Source organism: Phalacrocorax aristotelis, chromosome 9 (assembly GCF_949628215.1).
Source record: "Phalacrocorax aristotelis chromosome 9, bGulAri2.1, whole genome shotgun sequence".
NCBI lineage: Eukaryota > Metazoa > Chordata > Aves > Suliformes > Phalacrocoracidae > Phalacrocorax > Phalacrocorax aristotelis.
Genome location: NC_134284.1, coordinates 18,276,231 through 18,301,482, shown reverse-complemented (window position 1 = coordinate 18,301,482; position 25,252 = coordinate 18,276,231). Strand labels below are relative to the sequence as shown.

Genomic DNA, 25,252 nt, shown 5'->3' with positions numbered 1-25,252 from the left:
ATAGGACAGCAGGTTGATTTAAGGTCCAGGTGCCTTGCCATCTGCATGTTACAAGCTTGCAGCAGCGTAGATAATGGGAGCCTGGGAAGTCCTGATTATGCTTTATCATGCAATGTATTATGCACAAGTCAAATGACTTTCCTATTGAATTCAAGGTTTGTATTAGTCTATTAGGGCTCAATCTGAGGCTGACTGCAGAAGCAAGTAGCCCAAAATGATGAATGCATGAAGTAGGGCTGAACCACAGGGCTGGAGAAATCTCTGGTTGACTGCAGTAGTGGGCTGCTACTACAGGAGCTGCAGCTTTTCAGAAACTGTATTTTGTTCTCTAACCTTGGCAGAAATTTTGACATTACAGTTGCCCTGTTAAGGAAACTCATGGAGGAAGAGAAGGACTAATGGGGTATGCATCTCAGTAGTAGAATACTCTCCAAGATTAATACAGTACTAGCAGGAGCTATAAATATCCATATTTATCAATTTCTAAAAAGGGAGTCAAGATTGTTGGCTGGAGAGATAAAAGAGATATTTTTTTTCCCACACAACTGCTTTACTAGCTAAAAGGTGGTTAAAATAAGTGGATTTTTTTTCCCATTAGTGCATGACCTCTACTCCTCATTCCCGTTAGTGGTCCTAATTAAAGGCATTAAGATGCGTGTGTTACAAACAGCCATATTATGCTACTGTTTTGTTACTTCCTATAAATTAGTGAAATATGAATGAGTTAAAAACATCAAATGAAACTACAGAGATATATAAAGTTTTCTTTGCTGAAGAGCTGCAGACAAGCCTTTTTGTGCAGAAGACTCTATTCCTCCTTTTTTTAATGACATAATGGCACAGAAGACATGAATTATTGAGAAAAAAAGGACACTGAACAAAGCCCCAGATATAAAAAAGAAGTGTTTTATGAGCATTCGGATATAGATGTGATTGTATGAGCTTGGTCCATTTTAACCACTTAAATGTGAAGAGAAGCTCACTGATATTTTGTCTTTGTGGTATAACAGTGTGAAATAAAAATAATTCACAATAATTTTCTTAAGCATATCACACTTCAGATTGTTTTATTTAATAATATAATAGTAAAGAAGCTCTGAATATTAAATTAAATTGTTCTATATCCAACATGATTAGGAGAATATAATCCACAGCTGGGTGGCTCCTAACAACCAGGATTTTTCAAAAATCAAATGGAGGACCCTGAATGACAAAACTTCAGAGGAAATCCCATAAGAGTTTAAGGCAGGTGATCACCAGGAGATATGGGTTTTATTGCTGGTTTTGAGACAGATTTTTTGTCACTTTTATTTTCTGTCACTTTAATCTCTCAGTGTCTCTGTCCCTTCAATATCAAATCAAAAACACTACATTGTGTTGGGTAAAACAGCATCAATGGAGCTGTGCTGATTTATTACACCTAGAATGTGTCCCAGCTCTTGGCAAATTGGGAAAGTTTTTGTAATACTGTTGGAGATAAAACTGTGGATGGAGCCTGAAGAAACAGAATATCTGATAGGCTGAAAAAAGTGGTCTCATACTTTCTCAGTCATCTGATTACTCCATGAGATAGACCTAGATAATCTCTTTCATAGCAAGCTTCCTCAGGGACACGTATGATCAGAAGAGCCTTGTACCGTAGCAACAGCAGCGACCACCTCCCATTGTTTCACACTTAAAGACTGGAAAAAAGAGAGTGATTCATACAGTCTATGGGGAGCGATTAACAGCAAAACCAATATTTGGGTCCCTGTCAATTCTCAAATATCTGACTTTCCATGGGGATGTTCGAACACTGTACATACACTCATACTGAGTCTGGATAAAATTAGAGAGTGATAGGAATGTCTTAGATTGCAAAAAGCTCAGGCAGAAATACTGAACTGTGTTGTCCGGTGATTTTAGTAGGGGAAAATCCTAAAATCTATCTGTAGTTATACAGAGGTACAGGTTGGTGTCTAGCTCTTGTCTAACCAAGGCTGGAGTCCAGGAAACATGCAGTCCTCTGCCCAAGTCCCCTAGTAGCCTTGCTCTTCAGGCAGAGGTTTACACAGGTACCTCCAAGGTGGTGGTTGTTCACGTGCATTGAGGGATATGGCTGTGCCCATGGGGCTGTGCAGACTCTGCCGCTTGCTCTCTTCAGCTCATGGCTGTGCCTGCCTCTCACTGGCTCCCATTCTTGCAGCGCACATAGCACTGTGACAGGACTGGGAGTCTCAAAAGTGAGGTTATTGTTGCTTTCTTTTGGAAAAGATAATTCTGTTCTGTGGTAGGCAGTAGCTTGGCTGCTACTGCACTTATGTTAGGCTCTTTTGTAGTCCATTAGATTTGCTAAATGTCTCGCATACTTGTTTTACCAGATCATCCTAGTATGAGGAAGCATCCTTGCATGAAGACCGTATAGGATATTTGTTGCTTCATTTGATCCATCTCTCTCAAGTCACTGGCCAGAGAATGCACCCCTATAACGATACCCAAGCAGACAGTGTATCTTTGTTATCAGGGCTGATGCACAGTTGGCTTCCTGTCAGATATCCTGATTTGGAGGGGAAGACAAAGCTACTTTTCTTTCTCCTGCACTTAGGTCTCTCAGTCCTGCAGCTAAACCCCAAAAAATCTGGAAAACATAACCTGAGGGGGTTGAACTGTAAAGTTTCTCAACCACCAGGCTGCAGGCAGTTCAGAATAAGGAGGGCTAGCTGTATTAAACTTTTCTTTTGGAAAGGTGTTCATGCTGTTGCAAGTACTGTCAAAGCAGGAATTTCAGACTTGCTTCAGAGTATGAGCAATATAAAGAAAAGTGTTTACTAGGTGGTCTGGCAGGTCACATAGCAGAAGAACAATAGGTACTTTTGAAGTCTTCAGTTAAGACAGACTGCTCCTCCCATCTGACAGGCCTCTCATCTATTATTAGAACTACAGTGAAATTGGCAAGAGTCAAGGAATACTTTAAGGGATTTCTTAGAATTGCAGATATTTTGTCATAATTTTGGCATCTCATGATTCCTAAGCATAAGTATATGCTTATTTCAGGAGGAAATGCTGACATTCATTACCGGGAGTGGTATAAACCCTTAGTGTGGTTCTGGATCCTTGTTGGCCTTGCCTATTTCGCTGCTGTCCTGAGCATGATTGGAGACTGGTTAAGAGTCCTATCCAAGAAGACAAAAGAAGAGGTATGACTACTAATTTATCAGTGCTTTGACATTTTATAAGAGAGCTTTAAGTGCCTGATTCCTGCATCCAGAAGGATGCTCCTCTGCATGACCAATGCTCAATATTCCCCATGATTTACTCCACTTGCTGCCTTTGGTATCCAGTTAGTTCTGATCTTTATCTCCTGTACAAAGAGAGGAAAAAAAGCAACGGAAGCAACCTAGGTTACACCTCTATCAGTACTACCAAATACACAGAACACATCAGTAAGATTGCAATTATGGAATAAGAGAGGCCAGACTTCACTCTGAAACTAGCTACAAAATTGTGATAAAAATTTCAGTGTTCTGTCTTTAGAAACAGAGATGCATGGGTTTTGAAGACATTAGTTGGCTCTCTTCATTATGAAACAAGAATCTGCCTTTAAACCAGGGTTTTATACTGGCTTTTCCTACTTCTCCCTATGCCAGCTTTAGAGCTGAAGTCTATTGTGGAGGACGTTAATAATATAATTTCAATTTTTAAGGCAATCTCCTCCTGCATTACTAGCAAAGCTAACCTGGCAGGGTTTGCCAAAGAGCAGGTGTAGACAAAGTTCAGTAGAGGGGTAGTGCTGTTTATCATTTATGAAGGCATCTGTGTTACCCGAGGCCCCGTGCATCCCCTGTGCATCTCCATTAATGAAGGGGGCTTCACAGAGAGTTTGGCTGTCAGGCTGATCATCAGCAGGCACCTATAGGTGGGAATCTGATCTCTCACAGTGGATGCGAGATGCCTGCTGCCACAAGTAATATGGTTCTAAATGGACACCTGCTCACCTGGTATGAGGAACCAAAGATTACTTCCCTTGTGGATCACTGAATGCAGAAACTGAGTTCTGCTACAGCAGCCCAAGCAAAGCATTGACTTTGGTGGGCTCCTGCAGACATCGTACTCCTGAATCTGTTCTTTAGCTGAACTTTGGAAAAGGCCTGTGTTGACTGAGATATTGCTTGGTCATTTATTTTCTTTTTTCTCATTTTGGAAGAAATATTTATTCAATACAGCAGCCATGTAGGTGCTTTATTCTTAGCCATTAGGTGCAAAGGAGTAAACCAGAGAAAAGCAGTGAGACGTTTAAGGACACACTTATGGTGCCCACACAGAATATGTGTTGAAAACTCCTCCAGCTGGCTTGAGGGTGATATTTGGACAGTTATGCAATGGAAACCTCCATTAAATACAGCTACACTTGTCCCTGGGAATGAACTCTGGACTGGATCAGTCAGAAATTCACTTGAAGTTATCTAATTGATGTTTCCAACATTAGTCGCTCTGTGGCTCTGTGGCACTGAACAGAACCTTCAGTGAGACTGAACAGCTCCATCCATCAGCCATACGGGAAAATACATTACTGTATTGCTACACTGGTTGTTGTGCTGTTCTGAAGCATACTGGTATAACCACATGTGATTAATTTTGCCCACTCCTGACCATCTACTACTGACATTATAAGTCACAAATTTTGTTCTTAACCAAGGAGGGATTAGCATGAACACCTCCCATCATGTAACACAGCTGTAAAATGTGTGGGGTGGTAAAATGTGAAACAGGCAGGCAAGTTATATGCCACATAAGCCATTAGCTAGTCATTAGTTGGTGTGTTTAGAGCTTGCCCAGTATAACCACTTTGCTGCTGAAGTTTTGGTCCAGATAGATGCACTGGAGCTGGGACTGGTGTCTGATTTTATGCCAGAGAAGAAAGTGTTTGTGCTGCTGTTCTATAGCAAACACTGTCACTTAATTTTTCTTTTTCTTTTTTTTTTTTTTTTTTGTTCATTTCTCTTTCTTGTTGTTGTAAAGGTTGGAGAAATAAAAGCTCATGCAGCGGAGTGGAAAGCGAATGTGACAGCTGAGTTCAGAGAGACACGGAGGCGGCTCAGCGTGGAGATCCACGACAAACTTCAGCGGGCAGCCACCATTCGGAGCATGGAGCGCAGGCGCCTGGGCCTGGACCAGCGAGCCCACTCCTTAGACATGCTTTCTCCAGAGAAGCGCTCTGTCTTTACTGCCTTGGAAACAGGACGCTTCAAGGCCTCATCTCAGGAAAGCATCAACAATAGGCCTAACAACCTGCGCCTTAAAGGGCCTGATCAACTCAACAAGCACGGGCAGGGAGCATCCGAGGACAACATCATTAACAAGTTTGGATCGTCTGCTAAGATGACCAAAAGGAAAAACAAAGACCTCAAAAAGACCATCCCCGAGGATGTGCGTAAAATTTACGAGACCTTCCGAAACTACTCCTTGGATGAAGAAAAAAAGGAAGAGGAGATGGAGAAGATGTGTAATTCTGAGAACTCTTCTAGCACTGCAGTCCTGACCAACTATATCCAGCAGCACTCAGACTTGGCGAATGGAGTGATCCCCAATGAAACCAAAGAAAGGGAACATGAAAATAAAGCGTTACTTGAAGACAGAAATTAAATGTAAAGGATGCTTGACTTGAATTAACAATGTTAGTGTTTTTATATACTTATATATATTGAGACACGTGCCTTATACAGACTCCTTATTCAGTCTGAATTATATAGCATCGAAGAATATTTCACTGTGCCATAAAGACTCAAGTTTGCTCTGCCAAAACAAATCAGGAACACAGCACTGCAGAATGGCAACAGAAAGCCACACACATGGAAATTTCAGCCTGTATAAGATTACCAGGGCAAGACACGAAGAGATTGAACCACGGCAATATCACCAGAGTGCTCCTGTCATGGCCTAATATTAGACAAAGGGCAGCTATGTAAGAAGAGCCTTTGAAAGGGAGGAAAAAGAGTTTATCTTTGTAATGGAGTATGCATCCATAAAGCCTTCCCCTGGTGATTAAAAAGAGGAGAAACGATTGGAGTGAACTAGAAACTTTCAGTAAGGCTTAGTTTATGTTTTGGCACGTGATCCAGGCTAGATTTTTTTTTTTCCATTTTTGAATCAGATGCATTATCTTTCTAAACTCCAAAAGAATGTCCATGGACAGAGCTACCAGCTGGGTGCTGGTTTGAAAAATCAACACAGACATATTTAAGGGTCGGATTGCTCTTTTGATTAACAAAACAAAACAAAAAAAAAAAAGAAAAAGAAAAAAACTCTGCGCGTATTTATCTTAACCACTGACAAAAAAAGGAAAAGAAACAAATGGATTTTTTTTCTTGTGTAGGAAATATTAAATATAAAGTCACAGCAAGAAAGCGCATATGAAGAAAAATGCAACATCTTGGGCTATGTTGTTTAAAAGAAGAGAAACACTAATTTAATGATATTTGGCTATATGTATAAAACAGTGGGCCAACTGGGTTTTTATAAAGAATTTCTCATTCACACTTTCTACCACTGAAAAAAACCTTCAGTTTTAATGCTGTAAGACTATGAAGACAGAAGGAAAGCTATAGCTTTTGCATGTCAGCAAACTGCTGTTCTCTGTAGCTGAATCTGAACTTTTAAAAATAGACATAAGAGCATATACAGTATTGAAATGAGGGCCAGGGCAACTATAGAATCTCAGGGCTCTCTGCCCCTTTTGCTGGGTTTGGGTTTAGACATAAGCTGCGGTCATAAGCTCAGAAAAAGTAAACAGGAAAAAGAAATTTAGGAAAAGAAGTTGAGAAAAATATGGTGGTAATCTTTTAAGTGCTTATAGCTTTAAGTGCCATTAATGCTGTCATATTTTGTAACTTTTTAAACAAGTATTTTGAATTATTTGTTTTATTTCCTTTCAGGTACTATCTCTGTTTGACATTTGCTATCTCTTTTCTTGATAAAATCTAAACATGAGCTCTCTGTATTTCTAGACTAAAGTGAAATGTAACCAATCTTTTGTGGCGTCTGGACATATGGGTATAAAAAATACAAATGTCCCTAGACTTCACAGTAAATATTCAAAGAAAAGGCTGCAAAATAATGGGAATTGCAAACCACACTATATTTCTGTAGCCTCAGCCTGTGGGCTACTGTGTTTGCTATTGCAGATAGAAGATTTTGCATGCTGGAAACAAGATTCACACGATCGCACCAGCAATGCTTTCCTGCGCCTTCACAAAACCTTAAATATTCCTGCAATTCAGACTGTAGGCTTATAGGGAAAGTAAGCACAGATATAGATGGCAGAGACGTACCGAGTCTTACAAGCTAGTGAAACACATAGACACTCGCAGGTCATACAGACAGACTTTTGGATCTGCGTGCCCATGTCTACATACACACAAATGCATGCTTCATTTTCTGTGACCGTTTCTGAGATATTATGCACAATGAGCCAAATCAAAATCTAACTGGTCACCAGAATACATGATTGCCATGGCTATGAATAGAAGCATGGCAATGCAAATGCAAATTTTGAGCATGCGTATTTGCCTATCTAATTGACTCTGCACAATTTGCAGGAGTGAGCCAAATTCTACTAGTGCATTGGAAGAAAGACCTTGTTAGTATGTTCTATCTCCTAGTTCACTTCCTTTGACATATCATATCATCTTTCTAATTTTGTTATCTGTCTGAAAATTAAGGATGAAAAAACAATGTTTGAAAAATTTCAGGTCATTTGGGATTGCTTTAACTCAATAAGATCCAATAGAAATTGAATTCTGCTTAGTTTGCCAATTAATCTCTCAAGGTGCAGGGCTGCACTCTGGCTTTAGCTTACTGGAGGTAGGGCAGTAAGCCCAGTCGCCAGGGAAGGTTTCATCTGCCTCAAGAGCTGCTGTGGCTTTGGAGGCTTCTGTGCCACGCAGCCCTGTGCTCTGCTTCACAATGATGCAGATGGCTACTTGTGGCCATCCTCAGATCCCATCCTCCTCAAGCCACAGGCAGACACCAACAAGATGCAGGTCTGTTCAAGCCTTGGAGTTCTTTAGCCTTCCTGGTGCTCCTGGTTTTGGCCAAGCCTGGGATGAAGTTCAGCTTTGAGTGCCACACATGAGCAAATCTTCTTAAGCTTTCTTACTCAGAAATACAGTGAATCATGTTGTGCTAATTCTGTAGTGCCAGGATGGATGAAGCATACCTGGATGTAGTAAAGTTTTATGTTGTTCAGATCTGGGGTTTTACTGTGGCCTGGTGGGAAGTTAGGAGTGAATGCTACAATTTAGATTTGCATTTGAATTCCAGAAAAGGTTCAGAGGTGCTCAGACATGCAATTTGTGTGCTGGGAATTAAAGTACTGCCTGGTTACACCATCCTGTGCTTTGCTTGTGTGAAGGATCAGGCGCACAAAAGCATCTCATCTGACTCTGAAAGCATGCTAACAATGAAAGCATGAAAGTGTGCTAACAATTCTCCTTGGTTACCAAATGCTGAAACCAGCATCATGCATGCAATGTTATTTGTTACTCAGCTGAGTTCTTGCAAGAAATGCTTGCCTGTAATGGAAAAGTCCTGCACAGATGCACAGGCAGCTGTAAGGAGATGCATTTCCTATATGTGAAATATAAGGCTTAGTCATAGCCAGAGCATTTCTGCTGATTAGAGTCAGGGAAAGCAAAAGTCTGTCTCGTAGGACTTGTCTGTGTGAGCAGGGAATTGGACAGTGGGCAAATAATGGAAAACAGGTCAACATGGACAAAGTGACTGAGAAGGGAAAGTTTGGTGGCCAAATTCAGAACTATTTGCTCTGATGGGATAGAAGGACAATGAAATCTTGGCCTATTTTTAATCTTTAAACTTCCTGAGTTCTCAGTCTGTCCCCTGTCCTGATTCTAGCTGATGGCGTGTGTGTCTTACTCTAGTTTCTGCCTGGCCATGCCATGCCGGAGTCCCTGGCTGAGATTTTATCAGCAGTGTGTCTTCAGCAACTCCTGGTTTGGGATATGATAGTTTGAGGGACAAAGGACAATGTTAAATAAACTCCCAGTGAGATTCTGAACTGAGCATTTGATGACCTTTTACAAGCAAAATGCTCTTTTTCATTCCTCTCCATTTCTCTGTCTGTGAAGCTTGCTGAGAAAGCTGCCAGACTGCTACTGGAGTAAATATTTTCTCCTATAGGATTGCCTACGAAATACCTCAACATACATTATTTTTATTATAATATGGGAAGTGCATATGGTGTATTGCATAGGGGACCGGACAGAAGTGTCTGACAACTAAAATGACATTTTAATGTCCTAAATTTCTTCTCCCCTTGTAAAGGCCATTTCTTGGTTTTAGTTCTATGCAACAGCTTGGGAGAGAATCTCAGTTCAAATATCAAGTGTTTTTATGGCTAAAATTCTCCTCCTTTGGCATTTAATAATACTTATAAAAAACTTCTGATGTTATTTCTAGAGAGGTGTTCCACCATTATTGAAAGTTTTAGCAAAAGGTAGTCTGAACCATATCCAAAACTCTTTGCTCTAAATTACACCCTTGCACAGCAGCCTGAAAATAAAAAGTCAAACAAAAGCAAGACTTACTGACTTTAGCTCTCAGATCCTGCCCTGAGCACAACATGACTTCGCATGGGAATTGGGACCTGAAAGAACAAACAAAACATGGATTTTCTGTAGCTGCAGCCCTCACACTGAGGACAACTCAGTTTCTGTTTTCCTACAGCTTTCAGTTCTGCAGTCCTGTCTTGTGCAGGAGAATTCTGGTATGCTCCTTTGGGGATCTTCCTGAACCACTAACCATCATTGAACTTGTGCAGATTTTGCATGAGTGGTTTTGAAAAGATTTGTAACTTCATCCATGTGGCAGTCTGTGAATTTCATTATCCTTTAATAGGGAACATTATTTCTAATAAATGCTATTAGAAATAATAATAAATAAAAAGACCAGTGATTTATATTAATGAAATCTGCTTTTGGTTGTTGCTGTGAAATTATAAATCATCTGAGCTTCTGCTGTCTGACTTTATGATGTCTCTAGCACAAGTCTGCTCCTTCCAAAGCCATTAATGGGCTATGCCAGAGACTTTCTGCAAAATTCTTTAACCCACAATGAATGAAAGTATGTCTGTGAGCTCAGGGTGTTGAAAACCCTGTCTTTTAAAAACTTGCATTTTCCTGAAGAATTTGTGTTTATGCTGTACATGGGCTGTTTGTTTGCCAGCTTTGGTTTTCTCAGGGGCTTATTTGTGTTGTCAGGTTGCATGATGTCTGCTAGTCTCACTTTTCCCACCATCCACTAAAAATAAATAACAGGCAAAGACCAAGCTTTATGTTATGTTGTGTACTAACCTAGAACAAGAAGTCTTCTACTACACAGACGTGAATTTGAAAGGTGACTGGGAACTGCTTCAGTCCTTCCTGTACATTTATTTATTCTGACCTATGTTTCATCTAACATAAGGCCAAAATCTGACCCCACCAAGTCAGTGAAGTGGAGTTAGCTTGGTTTTTTTAAGCTTTTTAGAGCTGTATCTGTGCCATTTACACTTACTGGGATAGCATTATATCAGTACTAAATACAAATAAGCCCAGCTTCAGAATCAGTTCCCTAGGCAATTAAATATCAATGAAAACATAAAGCAAATCAACACAAATCTATGAAACTCAAATAAAGGCTTGTAGATTAATGTGTGAAACTAGTTGCCTGCAATATGTCAGGAAAAAAAAAAATGCAGATCTGAAAATTCTGTTAGGTTGCCTAATTCTTCCCAAGGACCCCATCTCCTTTACTACCAGTAGCAGTTACTCTCCTTAATACCATTGCTGAGCTGGACCATATTTTCTTCCTCTTGCCACTGCAGCTGAAGTGCATAATGATGTTAGACCCTGTTCACTCATGCTGTTGAAATCAGAGGAAGCAGTTGTGAAAGCTAATTTGGGAGTCTCCTGATGTAGCCAGCACATGCTCCATGAGCTGGATCACGCTGGGGTGAGAAGGTCACTCTAAAGGCAAGTCTCACCCACAACACTGGTGAGTTCTCATGAACTGATTGGAAAAAGTCTCCAGTTGAACATGAGCACATGCCCACCCTCCACACGGCACATGTAATTGGTCCTTGCACACAGACTTAATGGTGATGCCTCCCCGCTCCATGCAGGTGGATGTGAGCTTCTGTGCTCCCTCAGCTCTGGTTACAGGTCACATCTGAGCTGAGGAAATACCAGTGCTGCTGCTTTTGGGGGAAAGTGGACATTTCTGTAGCAGGTGGCCTTCTGAGGCAAATAGGATCTGCTTTCCTTGGCGGAACTCCTTGAGAGCAAATCACAGGCAGGTGATATTTGGCATGTGAGAAAGAATATGTTAGTCTCCCAAATATATTCCACCTACACACTCTTTTTTTCCTTCTGAGAGCTGGGTGCTTAAAGAGGAAAGCTTACAGTGCCTATTGTGAGATATAAGCCAAACATACCAGCTTTCAGCCTACCATTTAGCAGTTTCTCAGATCCTGGAGTCATGTAGTAGCTATAATTAGAAAAAGGCAGGATTTATATCTGGATCACAGCTTTCCAGCAATTTAAATTTATTCAGGCCACTGTTTAAATGTAGTTTTAGACTGGTTTTTTTTTCCAAGTTCTGATAAAATTCAATCTGGACCTTGTGGACAGGGCTGAGAAACCACTATTAGTCATTTTCAGCCTTGCGTTTGACAAAGAACTTTTTGAAAATATGAGGAAACATTTTGGTGGGATGCTGATCTACTATTTTTCCTGATCAAATTGTAGTATAAACAATCAGTAAATCCACTTGGAAGGATGTTCTATTTACTCTCTTGTCTCTGTCCCTCTTTCTCTCTCTCTCTCTGTAAGATTTTATGGTGCTTTAGAAAGGCATTTTCAGAAAAGGGACAATTTCATAGATGTCATTACCAGGGTACAGAGCAGAATGTTCTTGTACCATCCTGATAAGTTTTGCTGCTATTGTCTTTATTTTATGATGTAATGTTTTACAAAGATGGAAAAAAAATTGCAACAAAGACCTTCTGGATGATGAAAATGCTTTTCCTGTTGTTTTTTTCTCTCTCTGTTGTCCTATTACCCAGCAAGGGCAGAGGAGCTGTAACTAATCTTCCCTTTTCCATATCCCTGTGGAAAACAGTGCATTGCTGGTAATCTCATTGTTGCCGGATCTTTGTGCTTGATTTTGCCCCTCCTACCTTTTCTGTTTGGTTGACAATCCAGATTGCAGTGTTTCTGGCTTTCTAATTTGGGAAGCATTGGTGCTGGGCTGGTTTCAAAAGAAAAGTAGAAACTTCCAGCCATACCTCTACTTGTAGTGAGCCATGATTCTGCACCTGGTGACCAGTCAGTAGGGAAACAAGAAGCAGAGCTTTGAGGAGGCTCCATCGCTCTTTCCTAGTCTCTCTCCATTGAAATTATTTGCCAGGATGTCTGGAAGAAGTTACTAATGATGAGGAAGGAGGAGGTGAAGTTTTTTGACCTTGGGAAGCATAGACAATGTTGAGGTTGTCTTTTACTGTGATTTTTTTTTTTTTTTTCCCCCCAGCTTTTTGGTGTCTTCATGTTGGCTACCTTCTATGTGAGGCCTCAGTTTCCCCTGCTGCCTTGTTTTTTCATCAGCTTGGGAAACTGCAACACAGGCCAGTCATAGTGCATTCACAAAGGATGCAAACTTTTGAACTGCCATTCCTTTGTCAGCAAATGGGGGTGACAAAAACATTCCTGCCAGTGCGGTTGATATTTCAGTATAGTGTATGCAAAGATCTCTCATGGCTGATCCTTCCCTTGCCTTTGAAGAAAAAAAAGAAAAAAGTATTCACTGGAGTGAGCAAAAAAAACCTCCCCTGTTTTTATGCCACTCTTTATATGCTGTTTGTGCTACAGAGTCCATACTGGTTCTTTTTACTTGCATATTAATTGTGTAAGTCAATACATATTTCTCCAAAGCGCACCTCCTAGTTTCAGATTATCTCTCCTCCCTGAAAAGCATGTGTCTCTTAATCGGACCTGCTTTGGCTACTCTGTATCACTCGTTTTTTCTTGTAAAAATGGTTATTTGCATTTTCTAGATTATGCACATTCTCATTCTGCTTGTTCACTTGATTTCTACTTCCAGGGCATGACCTTATCTAGCTACAGCTGTTTGCTCTGACTTTGTGACTATTGCCTGGGATATACAGAAGTCTACTTTGTTTTTAGAGTCCTCCAGCAAGCTGATTTATCTAGCCAGCTGACCCAAGCAATTGTTTCTAGAGGTGATTGGGAAAGACAATGAAAAAAAAAGCAAGAGGGTGGACGTGTGACAAGTTGTGAAATACTTTCTTTCCAGCCCAATATCTCTATGCAGGATGCTGAGGGTTGCACTAAGTTTCTTGCTGAAACATGATTTTCTCAGTACAATTTGCCATTTTGCATAACACCAACTATTTTTGAAACAAGTTGTTACACAGCAGAAAAAAAATTAAGGTTGCATTAAAAAATAATAAATTTAGAACTAGCATACTAAAACTGAATAGTGCAGGAAGGAGGATCCCACACAGATTTCACAGCACGTTGCTTGGGCTGGCAGGTGACAAGCTGCTTCCTGGCAAAGCTTTAGATCATTTCCACGGAGGATGTTGGAGACTTTCCCCAGTGTAGGAGACTGCCTCTGGGTCATCCTTCCCTTCTTGCACAAGGTGCTGATGTTTTTCTTGACGGTGCCATTTCTTGGGCTCTCTTTTGGGAAAATATCATTACTGAACCAAATTTAAGCAGGATAGATGGACACCATAGCTTTGACTTGAAGCAGTTAGCTAAATGGACCTGTGCCACTATTTCCTTCTAAGTATTATCATATGACTAGGAAGAATAAAGCAGTAAAATAAGGTTGCATTATGTTCCTGAGCACGTTGGGACTCTGAGTCTTGGTCGTGCACATAAAGACCTTATTTATGATATCCACGCTATTAAACTGAACCACAATGTGCCATATAGGTTAACTGGTGGGGGTCCAAAACTGCAGTCCTTCTCTCTCACTTAGAACCATGAGAGTCACTTTAAAAAAGAAGAGTGTAAAATGAGCAACATAGTCCTACTTTTAAGCAGAAATCTGAATATTTCTTAGGGTGGACAACTGACTTTCATGTTCAGCCAAAAGCAGGAAAAACAATATTGTATTTCCGGAGGGGGGGAAGGGGGGAAGAAGGGAAGAAAAACAAACAAACAAGCAACAAAAAACTCCGCACCGAAACCTTTTCCCTAAGCCACTATCTCACTGAACATATCTGGACTTCTGTGCATTTCATGCTTTTGCAGGTGTCATCAATGAAAATAAAGACACACACACTGCATTTTGCTCTTGTTAACCTTCCAGAGCTAATCCAGCAAGGAGAAAGTCAGCTGGCTATTAATCCCTTGTGTGCACTACGTACTGATCTAACAATTGCAAGCTAATTGCTTTCCCTTGCATGACTATCTGGGCAGAATAAGAGACACAGAAAATTCCACAAAGGACAGAGTTTGACCTGCAAATCTCTTCTTCCTACGGGGGTTTGTGGGAAAAAAAGTACCCAGCATGTTCCAGAGCAGAAGCTGGGAATGGAAGGATTGGAAAAGAAACAAAACAGCACATAAACTGAGGCTGTTTTGCAAAGAATCATTAAACACAGCCAGGAACCTCATGAGGTCATTTTTATGTCACATTACAGACATGGGGATGACTTTAAGATGTTGCAGCAGGAAAAACAAGAGTCCTGGCAATCATTGTCACATCTGTTAAAGTGTGTTGAGAGGTTGGAGCCAAGCGAGGTGATACTCCTCCACAGTGTGAATACAGCAGCAGGCTTGAGGCATTAAGCACAAACAAATGATGACTACGTGTTTTGTTACAAGGGAATAGCACTATCTGAGGAACAACGGGATTTCCAGTGAGCCTTGGGTGCACAAAGATACAAGTTGTGCTGTCAGATTTACACTGAAGTGTTTAATCCTCCAGCTGGGGCGCTTCTCAAAGACAACAGCATACTCAACTGTTCAGCCAGACCCTTTCCTAGAGCAGGTCCGTCTCGAGAGGAATGCATGCTGTGCTGTGGAGCCAATTATATTATTTTATCTCCATTTCTCATTCTAATGTAGCTCAATTTGGTAAACTAAACATAGTTTGTCAGGTTTAAAAAAAAAAACCAAAACAAACCAACAAACCCCAAAACAACCCCCATTATGGGCCGCAATTGTCACCTTTTTCCCTTGAATCCCTTCTGCACAGCTGCCTGCTGAGAATGATTTATAACAAAGCAGAGTCTTGCTGTTTGAGGAAAGGTGTATGACTGGATTTTTCATGGGAAGGAAAAGAGGAGGAATCCCCCTGAAGTCTGGACTTGTCTTAAAATAAACTGGTAAATAAAATTTTTACTATCTCACCCTACAAATATTAATTCCTTTTTAGCAGGAAGTTGTTTTATCTTTTACAGCTTAACGAGAGCTTTAAATGAATAATTTCATTTCTGCTTTTCATTGCTTAAGTTTCCTGCCCTGCTAAGTCTGCTCTGACCTATTAAAATAGGCTCTGTAGACTGATCTCCCTCACTCAGGCTGAGCACTAATAAATTATTATCCATGCCCACTTGCAATCCTGCATGAAGCAATCTGATCTCATTAGATTTTATTTGGCAGTTCCCAAACAAGCCAATTTAATGTAACAGCAAAACAGATTCAGGCTGTGCTTGGCAATTTCTCTTGCCCATCACTGGTCACACCTCCCTCCCTAGGCTTCCTGTTCCTGCTTGCCTGCTCCTCATTAACACCCCTAGCAAGCGGCCCACCTACAGTAAATTTAATCTAAGATCTCTGCAAGGTAGTTGTTGATTTATCTTTTTTCATGTGTGAAGGGAAGCTGTGAAGGCCACGAAAACTGAGGTACTTTCTATAAATTCGATGGTGACTATTGTATTTGTGGTCCTGAGGCTGTTTGTTTTAAGCAACGACCATCTCAGCATACTGGTCTAGACAGACTTATCTGTTGTTGACATGTATAGTAAATTCCCCTTAAGCATTCAGATTATGAAGAAAAAGAGTACACTGGGGATGCCCTCAGATGCTGAAAAAAGTTTCAAAGAAATATAGTGTTATATGTCCAAAAATGTAGCTCAGTAAGAGGAAATAGTTAAGTCTCTTCCTTTCTGTGTGCACTGGTATTGCTTAGATATTTAGGCAGTTTACTGGTCAGTTTGTACTAAGAATTAAAAGGAGACACAAAGGTGCTCATGGACCCAGAAAAAGAGCTTTGTTTAACAGCCATGTGAGCTTTGGAAAGAAAAAATAGGCTTCTAGAGAGAACCTGCAGAGTGTTGGAGGAGGTTATTGTGTCCATTAATGTGATTATTAATAGCTTGTGTTGCAATCAATATGCATCCGGAGTGCAGAAGGGCAGAAAACATTGGTTGAAATGTCAACCTGTCAAGCAGTAACCTTGGATGTGTCAGTGTCCCTTGGCTAGGCAAAGATTTCAAAATGTTACTGGCTATGAAACGGCCAGATGTTAGGACGCTGCAGTGCCAGTATTCAGTGAGGAAGAGTGCAGAGTAGACAGATGTGGCTTTTCTTCTTATACTGTGTGTGGGGGGCCTTCTTTGTCATCTCTGGTCCACTTAGCAGAAATACTCTGTTTCTAAGTATTTTAATGACCATAAAAACCAAAGTCTCACTGGTTTTGTTTTTGTGGTTATTTTTGGGTTTGGGTGTGTGTCCCGTCGTCCGACCGTCGCCCCCCCCCCGCAACAAAAAAATCTCTGAGATCTTGACAAGTAGTAGGAATAGTTTTCCAGAGAGGAAAACTCTGCTAAAGAATAAGAGAATAAGTTGATTTTTTTCTCTTTTTCCAATTTTAGGAAAGAAAAATGGGAGTGGATTGGATGAAAGGATACTATATTTGGATCAGATTTTAAACAGGGGTATGATCCAGCATTAGGTGCAAAATTGCACAAGGCTAGCAAAACACTACAGAAAAACCTTAGTCCCTGGGCTAAGAACAGTCTGGAAAATGAATTAAATCTTGGTAAATTGGAGCTCTGAATTACTGATATTTAGGTTCAGAGATAAACTCTGGAAGACAAAAAGGTAATTTGGGGTCAAACCAAAATGAAGCATTATCTTCTCAATGAAATACAAAAGCAGTAAAGAAAGTTCAGCCAAATCCAATTTGCATTTCAACCTGAATCAAAATGGCACATTTCCATTGAAAACGAACTTTTCCCTGAAAGTTAAAGGAGCTTCCAATGAAAAAAGATTGGCTTACAAGGTGAGAAAACACTTTGTCTTTTTTTTTTAATTCCAGATGAAAGAAATCAACTGAACTTGGTTTGTCAACCTAAATGAGAATAGTCAAATGGTTTAGCCAGCAGGAGGCATATATGGTTCAAGTAAGAGAAGGCTGCTTCTCTCCTGTTGTACACCAAATCTCTCACCAGTATGTATGTAGCAAAATCACTAGAAAAGGCAAGCTAGCATTTGGGAAACATAGTCTTTATCCCAATAGGAGTTTAATGATCCAATCTTCATGTGAGCAGCCAATGCTAAGGTAAGGGCACATATGAAATCTTAATAATATAAATTATTTTGGTAGCATAGTAAATTCTACCTGAGTATTAACTTCAGCTCTGGGCAGAGATGTTTTCTTCCTTGAGGTACTTGTTTCAGCTTCATGTTTAATGTACTGCATTGTATTTCAATAGTCACAGAATTTCCATGAAGCACCAAAAAGACAGGAAAATGGGAAATGTAGGACAAATTGTAGTGTTGTTAGTGACATGATGATAATACTTATTTAAGTTTTGGTTTTTTTCTTTTTTTTTTTTTCAGTGGAACATTTTCTTGCCAGATCTCATGTGCTAAGAAGTAAAAATTAATTCTTGTCACAAATACCTTGGAAACGACCTATCTGAGGCTACACAGAAGCTTGCATCCAAGCCAGGGTTTTAACTCTGACTTGCTACTATATGCTTTAGTAGCAGGCCAGCCTTCCTCTCTTGATTGTACCACGACTCTCTCAAAGTCACAACTTTCCCTATGAATAAACTGCTAGGTTAAACTTCGATAGTATTCCATGTCTTATTCTTTAAGATTCATTGTTAAATTTGTAGTCAGGCACTAAAAAAATTAGGAAATGCCAGAATTAAGATTGCCCATGCACCTTAATTCCTCTTACATCTACTTTATAAGACAATCTTTGATTTATGTCATCACATACTTGTCATGGTGTTTCCATCTCATGCCGTGTGTTCTGCACTGTGCTCAGTTATTAAGTATTTTAGCTTTTCCTTCATATTCACTGTATAAACCCTGGTCTTATTTGCTGTAAACTGTTCCACCCATGCTCTGTAGATCGATATTTTCTCATGGGCTTCTTGGTAGCATTAATCACTAGTGTATCTGAAAGGATTCACGGGTATTAACTGCTTTTTTGTGGTGCTACATGGAGGTAAGGCAGTGGTATTCTTCCACTCTAACAGAGAGTAGGATGAAGCACAAAGGGTGTCTTCCCATTAATGCTGTGGGTTCAGCCTGAGGAGCTGGGAACCTGAGATTTTACTCTAGTATTATGTAGCACTTCAGACTTTGGGATATAAGGATCCAGCTGTTTAGCAAATCAGCCCCAGATATAAGTGTCCAGCAAATGAGGATGAAACAGATTCCGATCACCTTAGAAAAACCTGGTTGTGTGACTTGTTCAGCATTTCCGAGCAGAGATAAAAGAATCCAGTTTTCTACTGTGGCATTTAATTTCCTAAACTAAGAGATTTCTTTTAGCTTCTGCACCAGAGATTTTGAAGACAATAGTCCTTTTTACTGCATAGTGCTGATTCATCCCTAGGACTATTGTGTGGCCCAAATAAGATGCACCTCTTCTGAAACTTTGGAGAAAACTGTGCCATGTTCCTTTCTTTTCCATTTCAATGAGAAGCAATACTTCCAATACAAATTTTTCCTACTTTTAAGAGTAAACTTTCTTCTGTTCCTTACCTCAGGCCACTTTTCACAGAATCACAGAATGGTGGGGGTTGGAAGGGACCTCTGGAGATCACCTTGTCCAACCCCCCTGCTTGATCAGGCACACCCAGAGCAGGGGGCACAGGAACGCATCCAGGCAGGTTTTGAATGTCTCCAGGGAAGGGACTCCACACCCTCCCTGGGCAGCCTGTACCCCTGCTCTGGCACCCTCACAGGAAAGATGCTATTTCTCATGTTTAGGTGGAACTTCCTATGTTCCAACTTGTGGAAGGAAGGAGAAAGGTGTCCAAATCACATCCTGAAAGGACACAAGTGTTTTTATAAATTCTGAGCAAAATCCTTGAGGAATGAGATTTGATACTTACCCTTCCCTTCATTCCACATAGAAGCTAGTTTTAGGTTAGGCATCAAAACTGTTAAATATTCTAGCACCAACCTTTTAGACACTGAAGAGAGATACTGGATTTGTCCTGAAGTCCTTTCCAAGTTCCAAGAAGAACTTAAGATAAAAAGGCCTTCATCACCTTGACCCAGGTCAGAGCAATGAGACAAGAGGAGTATCAGTGCCTGAAGATACTAATCATCTGTAAGAAGGAAATACAGCACAGAGGGTTTACAAAATTGCTTTGCTCTCTCTCTTGGAAAAAAAGTAGTATGATGCAAATATTTCCCTGGAATGAGAGCTAACTTTTGGTGATGTATTACGAGCATCCAGTCTTTCTGTGCCCTGGCTGGACTGCATATAGATGCTTTATTTTCAAGCTGGGGGGAAGAGTGACACATACATAGATAAGACCATGGATGCCTCAGAAAATGCTTCGTGCATGCAGTTCAATTTAAATCCTTGTATAATATCTTAAATTTGCAGTGGGTAGTGCATTACTAATGGAATGCGAAAGCTCCACAAGCCCATCATGTTTGCAAGTTAATCAAAAAGCTCAATAAAAAAAAGTACTGACTTTCCATTTGAAGTATTCAGGAAGTCACGGAATTTCAGATGTCTAAAAGGACATTAAAATGAGCATCTACATGCAGCCATGAAGATCAGCTTCAGAAATGGCACAGTTTTCACTCCTCTCTCTTCAAGCAGAACTTTCTTTTTGGCTTTGCAACTAGAAAGCAGCATAATTTTTTTTTTCCCCAGAAATGTTTCACAAGTTGCTTGTGGATTTTGAGTTACTCTTTGATTAAAGGTGGAAATTATAGCTCAGTTTTGGAACTGCCTGTTGAACACCCTCCTACACAGTCAATGCACTGAGCCCTCATGTTTCTTTTACATTCTGTCTCCACCTCTGTAAAGACTTCCATCTTTTCATGACTACCCCTTTGTGTCCTGCAAAGGCTAGTAGAAGTGATGAAGTAACTGAGAAGCAAGCGAGTATTTAGCAAGAGAGATCCTGAAATAGGACCCTTCTCTAGAGAGTCTTACTACAAAAGTGTCCAGTCTCTTTTTCGCCAACACTTTTTCTCTTTTGTCCTGCCAAGTGCAATATTTTGTGCAGTCTTTGCAAATATCAGATGTTACCAATGCAGAGTGAAAGTAAGCCTTTCAACCTGTGCCATCCAGTAAATCTGACACTTAGAAGCTGAGGTATCTATTGGTTTTGATATAAGACCTTGATTTCTCATGGTCAGTTGCCCTGGCAAGTGGGAAAGAACATAAGCTTCTGGCAGAAGAAAGGATTACAGTAGGGTATGAGAAGTACCCTCCCAAGTCAATCTGGCCAGTCACTCTGGAGCTAGGGAGAGGGCTCTTCAGTGCTGCTGCTCTCCTGCCCTGAGCAAATGCTTATGGAACAATCCTGCAGGAAGTGGGACCCTCATGTTTGTCTCCCATGTTGTCCTTTTATACACAGTTTAGAGATTTCTGGGTAGTACACCTCCCTCTAACCTTGATATTCAAAGGTCTCCTGAAAGCCCCTCATATCAAATAGACCTAGCCATCTTCATACACCCTTATGGCAACAGCTTTACTTTGACCAGCAGTCTCCTTTTCTTTTTCTCCCTTTACTGTAGTTGTTTGGTAAGCTCAGATGCACTTAACCCAATAGCTTTTATGCTGTTTCAGTCTACAAAGCAAAAAAAAATTGCATTGAGGTCCCATGGAAGATATCTTTCTCTTCCAAATCAATTCCAATCACGGATCTCAATGAGAACTGGGTTTGGTTTGCATTTCTGTAATCTGCAGTAAAAACTTTAAGTAGTAAGCAACATTTTGCTTTGAAACTGGAAATCTACTGCTTGGCCACACTTGTTTCTTTAGTGCATCTTTTTTTTTTTATGGGCTGTGATTAGTTCTGCTTTTGTTGATGTTTTTGTTTTCCTCTTTTTTTTGTTTTGTTTTAATTATAATAAAAAATGCCTCCATTCATCCTCTGGTGACCCTGTAGAAAATACTGGTTTTATATGGCTGTTGCAGACCAGGATCTTGAAGTCTTGGAGCATCACACAGAGTCATTTCTTTACTTCAATAGCCATAGTGAAGGTCTGTTTTGTAAAGCTTCATAAGCTTTTAGAAGTTGTTACCTCTTCCAGCCGAAACTCCTGTGATGGCTGAGCCTCTCCATTGGTCCTAGTGAGGTTCAAGTAAAATACAGAAAAAACCTGAGTCCAGTTCCCTCTCACTTGACCATATTCATTATGCTGGGCTAACAGCAACAAGAAGCAGAAGTTATTTAGTTTTGGCACTACTTTACGATGGCTTTGAATACACACTACAAAGTGGTGAAGCTCCATTACCAATTTTATATAGCAACTTGTCAGAGTAAGCTGCTTGTGAGATGGAGTCACTTATACATTGATTTAGTCCCTTCTAGTTGCAGAAATCTCATTCTCTAAAATGAAGAGGATAGAACACGCCACACATCACCTGTAAAATTGCAAGGAGGAAAATTTAAGGCTCATCCTGTAACTTTTCAAGGTCTATTGCAGGTGTTGTAACTTAAAAGATTTGAAATTAAAAGAGAATTGCATTTTTGCCCAGGTCCAACAGACTGTGTTTTGAAAGCCTTCATTTCTGAATCCAGTAGCCTATTAATCATGGAACAGAAAGCTTTGCCAAAGAGTTCTGATTTATGTTGCAGTTAGAAATTTCTATACAGTAAATGTTTGGTTCAGTTTCAAACTGAAGAAATGGCTTGGGCATAGTGTTATCAAAGGACATTTCAGTCCTTTAGGAACAATGTGGAGTAAGAAGGGGAATAAACCTCTTTGGAATTTTACTTTTTACATAAGTTGCTTAATTTTAGTGTAGGGACTTGTGGACTTCTGTGGGAGAAGAGGAACAGAGAAATGGAAATTCACCCTTCAGTCCCATCAGGAAACATTCTGATTTACAGCCATAAATTGCAAAGACATTGAAGCAGCGTTTTCAAAGACTTCTTTATGTGCTGCATTTTCATGTTTCACTGACAAAGGAGCATGGCAGAGCCTGTGTGATGCTAGTCAGGAATGGGGACTGGTCAGGAGTGGGTACCTGTATCTCCTTGCTGTGTCATGTGTGCCTGATCCTTAGATCAGGGAGTTATGTTTCCACTTGCTGACCCAGACAATATCTAGTTTGTACTATGTATAGAATGAAATATTTGAAACAAATTTTCTTCTTTTCAAGGAGTGAGATCCTGGAGTACTGTGTAAAGACTAGCTCCTGTACTCTTAGGTGTGTAAATCCAAAATTACACTGCTGGATTGACATGCCAGTATAAGTATACAGTGTTGTGTCTTGGACAAGGATGGGGACTTTATTTCAATATAGCAATATATCTCTGAGGACCCTTGCTAATGTTAATAGGTAAGTAAAATAGGGCTGTGCATGTCCAGTGTCATCAATATGTGTTATCATGCCATGCCACTTCAATGAGATTATCTGTTTGTATATGCATCAAAGGGGAGAAAAAAATGTTTAACTTGCTTCAGTGAGTTTTAAGCAGAAAGAGCATAGATGATAGCTGAGGGTTTGGAGCACACTGCACCATATAATATCTCGTTCAGGAAATCTTCTGAATTATTGATTATATTTTTCTTTTCTTTTTTCATTTTGCAAGTCACTCACCACATTCGTGATAGCCAGCCATAGTCTTCTGAGGTTATCTGCATTAATTTAGAAGTGGCTTCTAATTGTCATGTTCAAAGTGGGATGTGCCCCTTTTTTCCTGAGATTGTCAGCAGACAGTATGGAGTGATTAATGTGGATTCCTGCCTGCCACCGAATGGCTTGACAACAATACCTCCTTTCAGTTGTCTCGTAAGCAGGTATTAAGGCAACAAAGGCCTTTGGATAATGAAAGGACCCAAATTCAAATACGTTGTTCAGAGGTTTTCACATCTGCCTCTTTCAACCAGACCCACGATACTGCCTGTCTCCCTCCCCCTTTTGGGACTTCATGCATTTTTACTGAAGATTAACTTCAAAAAGGGGCTTGTGCTGTTTCATCCAGAAGGACATACTGCCACTGTGCCTGGCAGGTGCTGACTGTCAATCACGGGGACCAAAGTATCCAGAAAGTGAGGTCTGAAGGTAGTAAGAAGCCAGGAGAGAGGGTATGAGCTGTCCTATTCGAATGCGGACTCCGGCATACAACCTGGGACCAGCTGTCCTTTGTGGCAATGCTATTGTGTATGCTGGATACTTTGTGATAAAGTGGTTTTAGGCAAACAAGGAGATGACAAACCTGCTCTGCCCTCTATTGCTTAGTGCTGTATGTGGCTGCCTCATACTCCCTCTGCTCTGCAGCAGTGATTACCTGTGGCTCTGAAGTGGGAGATTCCCCAGCACGGAAGAAATAAATGCTGGCTTCCTTCTAAGCTCAAGGGATGCACAGGAAAGGGAAAGAGAGATTAAATTGTCTCTGCAGAAGTGTCACTGGCTCTTTGAGATCTCAGTGTTCAGCTAGATGGTTGGGTGATTCTTGATGAGCCTGCAGATAGTTCAAAGGACTATTGGAAACCATATGCCTTGGTCTATTGCTTACTTATTCTAATATGTTTCAGCCTTCACTGTACAGTAAATACACAACTAGCACATGGTAGGGAAGCAGAATCTACTCACCAAGATGAAATGATCATTTTTGCATGAATATGCTCATGCATGTGCTGGGGTGGTTCTGAGCTTTATTGCCAACCCTTGGTCCTGGGTGGCTGCTGTGCCATGCCATGAGGTGTCTGCTCAGCGCTCCTCCCCACCACAGGCTGTCCACACCTGCCCTTTCCATGCTATGTCCTCGTGAATTCCACAATAAGGAGGGAGAGGATATTGGATGCTCTTCTAGTCACTAAAAAACACCTCTTTTTTCCAGAGTGGGGAAAATTGCAGCTATTGTCTGGACTCATCAGAAGCACAGCAACGAAGCCATTGTTCCTTGAGTCTTACCTTTTAGAGTACTTATCTCCTTTTAATATAGCTTTTCCAGTATCCTGTTATCAGAGGAAAGTCTCTAGTCAACATGCGTTGGATTGTGTGGATTGTCATACACAAGCTTTTGATGTTGTTTCATGTTGTTCGTGACATAGTTCTTCTAAAAGAAGCCACTGGGTGCTTCTTATTACCTCCCTTTATTGTTTGTTTTCTCAGATGAGACAGAGATGAAATTCCTTCTCTGATCATCTGAAGCCTTGCTAGTGCTCAGCATCACTTATTTAAGAATTTCTAAATTACTTAGCCCACAAGCTGGTGGACAAAAGCTTTTTGCCTCAGGCTCCCAAACCATCTCTGCAAAGGATGTTTTGCTCCTCACTTCTAATTACATCACAGGTAATTGCAGTGCCTGGTGCTACATAAAGGGCAGCTGGGGAGAGCTGCCACCTGCTCCCAGGGGTTCATGTGTGGACAGAGACCCTGCTGGGCTTAGAAGGGGAAGCAGTACTGCCAGGACACACTGTGGGCAGCCTTGTGGGTAAAACCTGTTGTGCTGTTGATGGTCACCATCCCTTTAATTCACAAGTCCATGTGAGAGGGACAGCCTAAGTATCACAAGGCTATATTGACAAGGTTTTCTACTCCAGGAGAGGAGTGAAAGTCTTTCTCAGGCATTTGGTGGAGTCCTTCAGAGAGCAGACTCACTTGTGAGTGATAAGAATCAGTCAAGTATTTGACCCACAGCCAAGGGGACTTGTGCGGTTTAAGCTGTCCCATCAAAGATAACTAATACAGTGGGAGCAGGGTTAGCACTTTGAATCAAGTTGCATGCTTTGCCTGCTAAAAACTATGAAGACTGAATTAATAAAAACTCTCATCTGAGAAATCTGACCCACAA

General features: G+C 40.6%; 1 protein-coding gene across 1 annotated transcript in view; it reads left to right on the top strand.

The window, feature by feature from the left end:
• The window catches only part of KCNK10 (potassium two pore domain channel subfamily K member 10), a 68,028-nt gene extending 61,786 nt beyond the window's left edge, over positions 1-6,242 (top strand). The window contains exons 6-7 of the mRNA XM_075104474.1: positions 3,034-3,176; positions 4,999-6,242. Coding sequence (XP_074960575.1) covers positions 3,034-3,176; positions 4,999-5,622 — 767 coding nt within the window. The 3' untranslated portion in view covers positions 5,623-6,242. The remainder of the gene's footprint in view (positions 1-3,033; positions 3,177-4,998) is intronic.
• Positions 6,243-25,252: the final 19,010 nt, after the last annotated feature.